General features: G+C 48.1%; 1 protein-coding gene across 1 annotated transcript in view; it reads right to left on the bottom strand.

Annotated features, from left to right (window-relative positions):
• The window catches only part of LOC138922029 (uncharacterized), a 143,666-nt gene that overhangs the window by 79,832 nt on the left and 51,154 nt on the right, over positions 1-12,680 (bottom strand). Inside the window, 4 exon segments of the mRNA XM_070258809.1 lie at positions 8,259-8,781; positions 8,784-8,893; positions 8,895-9,365; positions 11,568-11,617. Of these exon segments, the coding sequence (XP_070114910.1) occupies positions 8,259-8,781; positions 8,784-8,893; positions 8,895-9,079 (818 nt within the window). The 5' untranslated portion in view covers positions 9,080-9,365; positions 11,568-11,617.

The raw sequence follows: 12,680 nt of genomic DNA, 5'->3' as shown, positions 1-12,680 counted from the left end.
TCTCCACTCTGCAGGCTCTTTCAGGTCACCGGCCATGACTGATTCATGTCTGCCCCAGCACAAAGTTGACAGTCAATACATGGTTAATGAATAAATAAATGAATGAATAACTAAAATAACAAGTGCATGGAACCTCCCAATATTAACCCTTTGTCCCTCTTTCTGGGTTAAAATACTCAGAGAGATCATACACCTGTCCCAAGTAGATCTTTATAGGTTTAATAAACATGTGGCTAGACTGGTCCCCACTTCTAGCAACAGAACCCTTGAACACCTCATCTTCATGGGGAAACTATTCCCTATGGTCTCAGTGGGACTAGCCCTGGTTGCTTACTCCCCCCACCACTCCAGGCCAAAGGGGTGGCTACATCAGCCAGGCCCGATGAGGGTACTACACAACGACAGCTTTAGGAATGAGCACATGACCCAACCTGGACCACAGGCATCTCCAGGAATTTCTTGCAGAAGCTCTTAAGAAAAGTTTTTTCAAAATCACTTATCTACCCTAAGTTTCATGTAGCCTCATTATTAGTTATCTCAGTGATCAGACATCACAAATGTGAACTTACATTTATAAGTAAAGTACTTTGTTCAGTGTGCCCAGACATCTTTAGATCAGCAAAACTGTACTCATGAAAATATGGGTCTACGCTTCTCCTTTGGAGGCAATCCATCACGGAATCTTCTTGGCCTTCGGGAACTCAGCTTTGCTTGAATGTGTGCTCATTTCATATGGGCCTTTGTGGTGGAGCCGTCTGTGTTTTAATGGAGAAGTTATTTTCTTCTCTATGGTTTACTACTGCTTTTGGTTGAGGGTATTTTTACGTGAATAGAGCTAGCTGAAAATTTTCAAGAGACCAAGAAAAGAGACTATAAAATTTAGAAAATTTTATATTTCTGGAATTTGCAATAGCATTTACAATTCAACACAATGCAGAGGAAAACAATACACTAGAGACTTCCGTAATGGGGTTTAACAATTCTGTAATTTGGGGGAAAGCATAAACCTCTCAATTTAAAAAAAATGTATTACTTCCAAAAGAATTAAATAAACATATAATGTTTGTCTCGGGTTGCTGCTTACCATCTTGCCTAAAATGTAGTGAGATAATCTATCTGAGAATGAGGCAAGGTAGAGACAAACCCGGCAAAGAATGGAAAGAGACAGAGACCTTGTCAAATCACTCAAGCCCCTGGATTCAGCTTTTCCTGAAGCCACTTACCCCACAGACTTCCTAATTACATAAGCCAATAAAGCATCTTTTTTTTGTTTATAATAATTTAAGCTCAATTTCTATCATTCACAACCAAAAAAGTATTGCCTAATTGATGTGCTGCTTTGTTTCCCTGTAAATATGCTTTACACATTCTTAAATAAAGATTGAAAAAAAAAAAAGTAAAGGTAGGCAACCCTAACTAGTGAGTGTTAAGAAAAAAAAAAAATCAACCGCTTGCTTTTAATGAATGGCAAGATGGGCTGAAAAGCTCCCTTAGTGAATTATAATTTCAGACTGAAATTCCCAAGACAGTTACAGAGGAGCTTGTCAAACCGCAGAGACCAATGGAATCAAGAGATTACTTGAAAGATCGTTGGTTCAATCAGTTTCAGAAATAGCATCCATTATGCAAACCCAAAACCTTTAAAACTTTCTAACGTACAACCCTGGCAATCTCTCATTCACCTAAAGTCTCAAGGCCCCTCTCCTGACTCAATTTAAAACTAAAAATGCCTGGTATGATTTACAAAAGTTAAAATAATTAAGTCATGTTATGATGGCTGGAGAACTCCAGGGAAAGTGGCCAAATAGCAACGTAGGGAGTTTGGCGGGGTCTGCCAGAACAGTCCTGCCTTCTCCAGTGCCTTCAGCTCTGCAGAAAAATGGAAGGCAAAGCATGCCCTCAGCATTCTAAATGCCTCAGTCTCTCTCCACTGCAAGCGGCCTCCTTCCTACAGTGGGCTCAAGAAAATATGAGAAGGAAAGCCCCGAGAGCCTGCCCCCTTCCATCCCCCGTCCCCTTAGTGGAGAAGGCTGGCTGCAGGTACCCCAGGAAATCAGACTCTTCTCCTCCTTCGGCTCATGTCACAGTAGACCCAATTCTGGAATCGGTTTGGATTATTCTCTGGAGAGCTACTTAAGATCTGCTTCAGGGTTTGAGATCCCTCATTCAGACATAATCTTGAAATGAAAGATGATTTGCTAATGAAAAATGCATTACAGCTTTCTCTGTAGGGCCTTCTGTACTGATAGGCAAGATAAAAGGAAGGAATTGAAGGAAAATGAAGGAGAAATGCAAAGGAAAAGGAAAATTAGGAAAGAGAGAGAGGAGAGAAGGAGAAGAAGAAATTTATCATGTCATACACTCTGCGTGGGGGCACTTTTTAAGGGCCACTTCATTTCACCCTCACATAATCACTTACAAGTAAGTAACATTGAGCCCATTCTGCAGACAAAAAAATGGAGGCTTGGTGATATTAAGTAACTTGTCTAAGGTCACACAAGGAGGATGCAGTGGATTCTGACTCAGAGATACAAAAACTGGCTCCAAATAACGTTGCTCCTACAGTGCTCTCCTGCTTCCTCTGAAGGGTCTAACACAGACGTCTGCTCCAGAACCAAAGCATTTTAGTGGGCGAATGGGCCCTACGGAGACAATATAACCTCATCAGAAAAGAAACAGGGATTTAAAAAAAAAAGATGAAAAGAAAAGAAAAGGAGAGAAAGAAACAATTTAATATAAGTAACCCAACGCCCAACAGAACTAGGATGGGGCAAGGCAAAGCCAGAACTCAATTTTTCTAACTCTCAGGTCTTACTCAATCCACCTGACCAGACCCTATTACATAAGTACAGTTTATCAATATGGATCAAATAGGGGACTGCCTCGTTAATGAGTGAAAAGCTGAAAATTTTCTCAACTTCTGGAAAATGTTCATTGGGAACAAATGGGAAATTTATTGGGGAATTGTCTTTTTCTGCCTCGATGTTTCTCTTTCTACCCAGCTCCTTTTGCTGTTGTTGCAATGTATCTGGGAGGTATTTGCCCCATGCTCTTGCAACATCTGCAAAGGGGGAAAACTGTAACCTAAAACAGCACACAGAAGCCACAATTCTGACAACCACAAAGGGTACGGGTGTGCCAGTTACTTTCCAAAATGAGTTTAAGCCAGAGCCACAGACTGGTAGCCGGCTGGCTGTACCGAGCCCACAGGTGGGTTTTGTTTGTCTGCAGTGCTGGCCCACACTGCGCTCGGAAGAAATTTCCATCTGTTGCCAGCATTAAACACCAGATAATTTCACATCAAAAACTGGATTTCCAGTTTCTCTTACCAACTGGAAGATCTGATAACCCTGATGCCACATTTGCACGTGGAAAAGAGTAGCTGCCCCTTTAGACAGAGCTTGTGCATCCCAGTTTCTCCCCACCTGGTCTGTTTCACTCATTTATACAATCGCTGTGGGCCCAGAAGGCATGTGAGTTGGTGACCCTTGGTTTAAGAGGTTAAGCAGATGTAGACTGCAAAGCCAATCATTATTAGACTTTTCCTAAAAACACCCCCAATAACAGACTCTTCTCTCACTATTAAGACAGCTGTGACAGAAGGTAAGGCATATGAGACCAAAAGGATTTGAGAAATGGAAAAACCCAGTAGTTGAGTCCATTTGGATTTTTGGTCTAGGATACTCACTTTTTGCTTAGAAAATACATTCACTTTTATTATTTCATTTGTTCCTCTCAACAATCCTGGAAGGCAGGCATTATTCTCAGATAAACAAAGTGAAAATGAGTGATGTTAAATCAGTTATCCAACCAAGATCATCTAACTAGTAAGTTGCAAAACCCAATTTTGTCCAGCTACAAACACCTTGCTTTTGAAATAATGAAAGAACACTCTGTAAGGCCATAAGGCCTGTTTCCACCTCAGGGCCTTTGTGTCTGCTGTTCCCTCTATTGGAAACCTCTCCACCTACATATCCACATGGAAGATTCTTACTCTTTCACTTCATTTACATCCCCTCCCCAGAGAGGTTTCCCCTAACCATTTGACTTAAAATAGTATCTGTGCATGCACACACACACACCCCAATTACTCTCTAAACTCCTGCTTCTCAAAGTGAGGTTCAGGGATCAGCAGCATCAGCATCAACTGGGAAGTTAGAAATGCAGAGTCTGAGGCCCCTCCCCAGACCTGCTGAATCAGAATCTGCATGTTAACAACACCCCAGGTGATCCATGTGCATTTCAAGTTTAAAAAGCACTGCTCTACAGGAGCCCTGCCCACTGGAAATGCAATGGGAGTCACAAGTGTCATTTTAAGTTTTCTACAGCCACATTAAAAAGGTTAAAAGAACGACTCGTTTGTTTGCTGTCTCCCCTACCACCCTACTAAAAGATGCCATTTCCACAAGAACAGGTACTCCCTCTGTCTTGTTCTCCACTTTATCCCCAGTACCTAAAACAGTACTGGGCACATGGTAAACGTTATTAAGTGTTTGTTGAATGAAAGAAGGAAAAGACATTCCAGTACTTTCTGAGTGGTAGCGTGGCACAGGGAAAGAAACCAGCACTCTGAAATTGGACAGATGTGGTCAACTCAACCACTGACCAGCTGAGCAACCTTCAGCCAGTGGTTCACCCTCCGGGAGCCACCTGGAGTGTAAACCAGGAATATTGCTGTTTAACTCACAGCCTCATCATGACACCCCGATGTGATAACATGTCTGTGAAGCACCAACCACCACAATCACAGGCATTCAATCAATGCCAGCGCCTTTCCATTGTCCTCTTTCATTCTCTCCAAATACCACATGCGAATAATGGTGCTGACCACTTTCCTCTGTGTGGCATGAGCATGACTGAAGCTGTTTTCCTGAGTTATTTTCCCCCAGCCAATGGGACCTGCCTATTAACTGCTACCACTGCAGACAACTGGAAACCGTGGAGGGTCCCTTCTCAGCACCCTGGAGCTGAGTGGCTCCCAGAGCAAAGTGGTCACGGTTACTGTTCAGTCTGTAAACCACGAGGGAGGCCACAGCTCGAGTCGTCTCTCTCACTTTGATGAGTTCTGCCGTGGCAGCCAGTTGGCCTGCCACAAGGTCCCATCCCTTAGGAGAGTTCAAGGCCTCTGCCCAGCCAGAGTGTATCGGCTCATACTGAAAGGTGTGTTCTGGCTTTGCCCTTTTATTTGGGGGGTGGACAGAGGAAGGAGTGGAGGGTTTAATCTACTCCCACTTATTAATCACTGGCCTCTGTCCATCCACCAAGTGAAGCTTGCTTCTCCATAGCTTTAACACACACATCCTAATCCATCAGTCCATACTGCCCTGAAAATCCAATGCACGTGTCCTCATCTCAGATGTGTCTTTGACTCACGTTAGATCAACAGCACAGAAGAAAGCAAAACCCAGATTTAGATACAGCCTGAGGGACACCAGAAATAAAACTGCTAGGGCTGCCTAGTTGGATATGAGGAAACCCCAAGCCAGCTGTGCCGAGAGCAGCCCCAATTTCTTCTCGCTCTCCCTCTTGCTGAAAACACAACCAGAACAGAAACACTAGCAGAATTAGTAGGCTATTGGGAAACACACTGAAAAGAAAAACAAAAACAAAATAAATATATGGGGGAAATCAAAGCCTTTAATTAACCTGTGGATCTCTAACCAGTTAAACAGTAGAGTAAGATTTCAGGCAGAATACGTGGTATAACCATTTAAGTAGCGATGCCACCACTGAAAAGACGCAGTTGCATCAGGGAACCAAGAGGAAGGGTTTCTGTTACTGGTTTGAATCAATGCCACTGTTTCCTTTCCTACAATAGAGTGAGGTTGTCATCCCCTCTTCCTACATGGGAGAGAGAGGAGCCTGAAGAGGTGCAGCAAGGAAAAATCCCACAAATGTCCTCAAAGCACTGCTGTCCCTCATAAGGCTGGAGAGCGGTCCAAGGCCAGTGCCAGCCCACTCGGCTCCTGCAGGTCCAAGGGGTTTCTGGGAGTCTTCTCAACAGCCAGGTTTGGGTGGCTAATGATTACCTCTATGTTAGACAGATTCTCCTCCCGCACTTCCAATCGGCACCACTGAACATAAGGGTCTCCAACAGGCAAGTCACTGGCATAGCAGATCGAGGACACAGAGACACCGCATGGTCCTCTGAAGTGAGGATCAAGAGGATCCAGTTCTGTCCACACCTCTCCAGTGGAACAGTTCTACAGGTGGCTACCAAATACTGACACCCAATACCACAAGGCCCAAATACCACAAGTGATGGCTGAGAGTACCACCGAGCTGGAATGACATCTTCAGTAGCCATGTCACGACAGCGAGGCCAGTTCATACCTTCCTTTCCAAGCCACAGTGTAAAAACAACATGAGAAAATCTGGCATCTTCTATCCTTTCATTCAGAAAATTCTCCAGACCCTACGATGGGACTTCCTGACAAGCACTCCACCACGCACACGTCATCAACGTTATTTTAAGTCACCTGATTCAAACACCCCATCTCTATTTCCAGCTGCCACAAAGCAACACAACACATGTTGGAAAGGTCTGATCCTCAGGCCTTCCTCTCCCCCAAAGGGCATCTGACACTTCTCACAAGATACACAGCTTTAAAATTAGAACTGGAAAAGACCACAGTGACCCTCATAGGGCTGAAGCTGCCCCACAGCAGAAATCAGAACATTCCTACAACCAACAATTAAACAACCGAAACCTTCCCAAACATCCCCTTCCTTCTCTGGTTTGCTGTTGTTGCATTAATCATCCTGACACCTTTTTAATTATAATCGCAAACTCGAAGCCATGACTTGCAATGTTATAAAACTGATTTTCCAGTTCAAGCAGGCATTGACTGGTTTCTGTTTTGATAGGAAGCGGCTGTTTGAAGCCTCCTAAAATGTTGCAATTAGTTCTCTCGGTTGAAACAGACAAGACATTAACAGACACATTTGCTGTTTCCATTTAACCTGCTGGAATGTTTATGCCTAAGTGTACTTTTCTCAAGCTTTGAAAGCATAAGGGGTATTTTCTAAAGCGGAAGAAATCAATCAATACATATTATATATTCATATATAATAGATATTATATAATACATACCTATAGTAATATATATTATTATATAATACACATTTGCTATATATTTCTGAAGTTAGGTTATTTCTAAAACTTTCACAGGCTGTAATTTAAACTTAGAAAGCACATCTCTTCAACAGCAAGGCAACTTGTCAGGAAACAATCCTTATTTTACCTATTGGCCTTGTGAAGATGATAATACCACTTTAGCTGACAAAGCCTGTGTTTGTCTGACAATTCCAATTAATTACTGAGACGCAACAGAGATGGGACCAGCCATCCAGATGTTTTTCAGAAAGAGATAAAAAGGGGTGGGGGAGCAAAGGAGGTTTGCCTTTTGGGAATCTGCTCCAGTGTTTTTTAAATGTAATGGCGGGCAAGAAAGCCGGATTACTAATTTATTTTACCTGCACTTAACTTTCTACTCTCCTCTCCTTTCCCTCACCGCTGGGAGACGGTGGAAGACAAGGGAGATGAACACCTCACAAGACAGAAGCTCTAATCTGTTGCCAAGGAGGCGACGGTTAGAAAGGGCAGGGGTGCAGGATGTAAAAACTCTTAGGGCACCGACTGTCCTGCAGACCTCGATGCTCCTGATGCCAAAGCAACCCAGGGTTGCTGGAGATGGGGAACATCCTCAGTCTTTTCTAGCAAGCCAAAACTCGCCAGCATCATCTTTTTAACTGTTCCCTGTTCATTTTGCTCTAACCTGAAAATACTAAAGTCGGATTCCAGACACGCAAATACGTTTGAGGGCGATTTTGAGAGATTCCAGGAGATCTCAAAGCCCTTCAGTCAATCTAGCTATCCTGCTTCATGCCTTAGCGTCCCCAACGCAGCAGCGCTGAGCCCCACAAGAGACTGGCCTGCGAAACACCCCGTGGGCACCTGGGCTGGGGATTTCCAGGCGTGGAGCTAGGCAGCTTCAGAAAGCACCTCCCTGGGTGAGGAGCCTGAGGCAGGCAGGGCAGTGTGACACCAGCTCCCCTAGCCCTGAAATACAGTGATCCCTGGCCAGCCTCCAGTCCTCTCCGCGCGCCCCCGAGCAGCCCCGCCAGGGTCCGCAGAGCCCTCGTGGGGCGAAGGGCTCTCGGGGAGGTGCCTGGATGTCGAAGGGCGTGAGAAGCCGCAGCTTTCCCTCTGGGTCTTCCCCACCCATCTATCGCCTGCGCCGAGCCCAGGGTCCTACCTGTACCACTCCAGCCCCTTTTCGTAGTTCCTGTCGAAGAAGCGTGGCTCTACGCCCACGGCCCGCACGTCCGGGTGGACTCGGATCGCCTCCAGCAGCTCGCGGGTGCCTCCTTTCTTGACCCCGATGATGAGCGCCTGTGGCAGCTTCTTCTCCCCATAGTTGGGGGTGCTGAGGGCGCCGCTCCTCTCGCTGCTCCCATTCACCGCTCTCCGGCCTGCGAGCTCCTCGTGGGTGGTGCTGGACTTCTGCGCTTCCCTCTCCAGCAGCGCGCTCTGCGCCGTGATCATCTCGCCAGGGGCCACAGGGGTCCGGAGCCAGGGGTCCCTAGCGAACCCGCTGCCGCTCGCCAGACCCCAGCCGTCGGCCCCGGGGGCAGGGGGCTGCTTGGAGGGCTCCGGAGGCTCCTCGCGGCTCGCGTTGTCCGGCGGCAGCGCGGAGGGCTGTGACGGGGTGCCGAGGCGCATGGGGGGCGGCAGTAGAGAGGGTGGCGGCGGGCTCGGCAGGGGCTCGGCGGCAGTGCCGGCGGCTCCTGCAGCACCACGGGGAACTGCAGGGTGCCCGAGCCGCCCAGGAGGCTGTAGCACAGGTAGGTGACAGACAGGGACAAGGCGCAGAGAAAAAGCAGCTTGCGCGCCAGGCGGCGGCGGCGCGGCGAGAAGTGGAGGCAGAGGCGGAGGAGGTGCGGGCCACGGGGTCATCGCGGCTCCGGGCTCGCTGCGGCAGCGGCGGCGGCAGCCCCCGACGCAGCCCGGACATGGTTTCAGCCGCCGCCAGCGCCCCCGCCCGGCCCCCCCCCCCCCCAGCCGCCCAGGCTGCATGAAGTGACGCCACTGCACCCCGGCCCTGGCCGCTGTCGCGCTGCGCCGGGGAAGAGCCCGGCTGCATGATCCCCCTCCCCACTCTTCCCACGGAGTCCGGGTGGCCCCCCACCACCCCCCTCAGCCTCCGGCAAGGGGACCAAGGGGGGCGCGTGGACCCGCCGGCTGCACCTGCTCCGTCTGCAGCGCCCCCGCTTCCCCGGCTCCGACGCGGCTCCTACTTCAGTCTCTGCCGCCGCCGCCGCGCCCTGTTGCAGCCCCGAGTTCCCTCCCCGCTGCTAACTTTCTGCGGGAAGAGAAAGGCGTGGATGGGAGGCGGAGGGGCCCGGGCGCGCGGTCCGCGCCGCCGAGGGAAGGGGGAGTGCGCCTCGAGCGCGCCTGCAGAGGGGGACGTAGAACAGAGGCGGCGTGCGCTAGGCCTGGGGCACCCGGCAAAGCGGAGATCGTGCCCCCCTCCCCCGCCCCGCACCACATTCATGCTGGAGAGGTTCCCCTCCCCTGGGAGCCTGGGACGCCAGTTTCTCCTTCCCTCTCCTGATACTTTCAGAGACTTAGAGCCCGACGCCTGCCGCCAGTGCCGCCCAACAGGTAGCTGGCGGCCACAAGGCGGTGAGCTCTCGCTTCCCCTTTTCTCATGGGACTCCAGGTAAACTCGGTCCATCCGTGACCCGCCCTTCTCCCTTCCTGGACATCCTCCTGCCTTTGACCCAGGAGGAATTTCTTGTCCATACCAGGATTCCCATGCCAACTTCCATCTTTCCAGCCTCCCCATCTTAACTTGAAGCTCCTGATTGGCGGAGCTTTGACACAAACCCACAAATTTCCTTGCCCTAGAGCTTCTGCCTCTGTCCCGCCACCGGTTGGTTGACTGTGCTTTCTGCTCCAAAAGGAGAGGCTGTCTCCTCCTGGACACCCTGAACCACAGATGCACATGCGCCCTGGATTTCCCTGGACCAAAATAGACTGAGACTATCATCGCTCTAAACACCTTATAAGCAGAGAGAAGTTGTGTTGCTGTGTCTGTGCATCGCTTCATTGAATTACAAAGTATCTTCTTTGCAGAGAGATTTCTGTCCCTCACGTCCCTCTCCTGGGGGGAATGGTAAACATCAGAAAGCTTTGGAACATTCAAAACTACACTTTGCTTCCTGTTTCCTTTTGCTCAGGGAGGTAGAGGAAACGCGAGGCTGGAATGGCAGGAACAGGCAGAGCTATCAACTGAGGCACTCCAGCGAACTCTGCTTCCTGGGGGCAGGGGCTGGCCCTGCACGCACCTGGCGCCAGTCTTTCCCAGAGGCTGGCTCCAGTGAGTCCTGTTTACCCTGCTAGCCACAGCTGGGTGCCTGGAGGGTCTGCTTTCACCTACAGGGCTGATGTGCTTGGCATCTCCGGTTTTGTTTGATCACATAACGGGGACAACAGTTGAAAGAAAATGTATATAGTGTCTAAATATTAACTAGATACCTAGTGCCAAAGAGAGAAAAAAATGTTGCTCCAATAACATGAACACAGACTTTTCCCTGAGTGAACAGAAGCTCACGGCTGCTCTCAGCTGGACGTGAGCTTCCTTCACTGCAGCTTCAGCTCAGATAAAGATTATTCCTTTAGAATATATTTTTTATGGTACACCGGAGACCTCTGAAATGCAGAGTCTGGTGTCCTGTAAATCATTTCGTGGAACTAGGGATGCTTTTTCAAACACCACGCAACTGCACTCCTGTAATGTTAATGGGAAGGGGCCAACTGGAGCTGGGAGCAGCACAGCTTGCCCATCCCTCCTTCGGCTCCAGGCCCAGCTCTGGGTGGTCGCCCAGGAGGGCCCGGTTGCAGCAAATATTGTCACTGCTGTCGTCCATCTCCCTTTCAAAGCTAAGGCACCAGGATGCCCAGCACGTGGTCCAGGGGCCTCCCTACAGTCCCTGCCCGGCTCCCAGACTTCTGTATCCCAGCTCTCGGCAATCCAAATGAACTTGCTCTGTAGCTACTTTTACTAAAGATGTGCTTTCAAATATGGAAAGGTTTTGATAAAATGGTACTAACAGTTAACCTAGAGGTGGCAAACTGGTAACAAATTAAGAACTGAATGTGGCCAGCGCAGTGATATTAAGAAGTTGAAACTGGTTGCAATGTTGTAAAATTGAGGACTTTCCCAAAAAATTTGGCTATGAGGTTTCTGCTGAAATAGTAGATCCTGCAACTTTGGGCCCCTCAGCCAGAACCGAGAGGCCCCCCTGACATGGAGCATGTGCCCTGTTCTTCACGGTGCCCCCCCAGAGTGCCCTCATACATTTATGTTACTTGCCTGGATGCTGCTAATGAGGACACTTCCCAGTGTCGCTTCTCCCTCTTGTCCACAGATAGTCCTACTTAAATAAGAGACTCTTGAAAGAACGGAACCCCGTTGGTGAAATGTTAGGCCCCACAACTGATGGGGAAGAGGTGATTTTTGGGGAGAGGAGCTTTGTAGATTTCTCACTTGGGCACTTACCTGTTTTGTTCTCCATCCAGGTTTTTTCTGGGAGCCAGTTCTTGAGAAACCTATAATGGAAAGTACGAGCTATCTACATAGGGAGAACTCAGACTTCGTTCAGCAATTCCCTGGGCGTCTGGAGACTCGATAGAATACTTTTTTCTTTTTCCGTTGCCAACACCCATGCCCATTCAGGCCTATGAGAGTTTTTACAATGCTGCTCCAACTGGTCTCCAGGCCTCCAGCGTGCCTCATTTCTCTTCATCGTAGAGGACAATAGCAGATCAATGTTTCTGAGGCATGGCTCCACCAGTGCCCTCTCTGATGCAGAAACCTTCCTCTCACTGCCTACCTGATAGACTCCAACTCTCTGCCTTAGCACTCAAGGGCCCCTCTGCCTTGCATGTATCCCACAGTCCTGCCAAACCGAACAGTACCCACTACCCAAAAGCACACATTGCATTCTTCTCTTTCACCTCTGCCTGATCAGATGATGGAGTTGAAACAAAGCCATCATTTGCTAGTTAAGTGACTTTCGGACAGGTCATTTCACCTCCCTGACCCTCAGTTTCTGCATATGTAAGTGATGAATAGTAAGACTCACCTCATATTGTTTTTATAAAGAATTAAATTGACTTAGAGAGCATATGCAAAAACAGCTGGCTCCCTGCCTGACATGCTGCAGCCACCAGTAATTATTCGGACCTAAATATTGGCTCATGCCATGCCCTGCTTCTTTTCCTATTAAAACCTTATCCTTGAAAAATCGGTGTGTACCCTTTCTTCAAAACCAGCCCAAGGTGTAAACTGAAGTTCACTTTCCTAAGCCGCTTAGTGACATTTATAACGCCAAATCTAATGCCTTAGTTTTTTTTTTTAAGCGAAAGAAGCTAACTCTGGCTAACTTCAGTTTTCTTATTAAAGAAATTGACTAGAAGGATTTATGGTAACTCACATAACTGAAGGGAATTTTTGAAAAATCAACAAACAAAAAGCAAAAATAAGCTTTGGAAGGCACAATAGAGCACAGTGTATAGTTATTATTACTGCTGTTCACCAGATATTGTCGGCTCTTCTCTGGCCCACAGAAGGGATGTATCTTCTTGGCCCCTTAAAGTCAGAGGTGACTCT

Source organism: Equus caballus, unplaced genomic scaffold (genome assembly GCF_041296265.1).
Source record: "Equus caballus isolate H_3958 breed thoroughbred unplaced genomic scaffold, TB-T2T haplotype1-0000035, whole genome shotgun sequence".
Lineage (NCBI taxonomy): Eukaryota > Metazoa > Chordata > Mammalia > Perissodactyla > Equidae > Equus > Equus caballus.
Note: the sequence above shows the minus strand (reverse complement) of the source record. Positions and strands in the feature narration are given on the sequence as shown.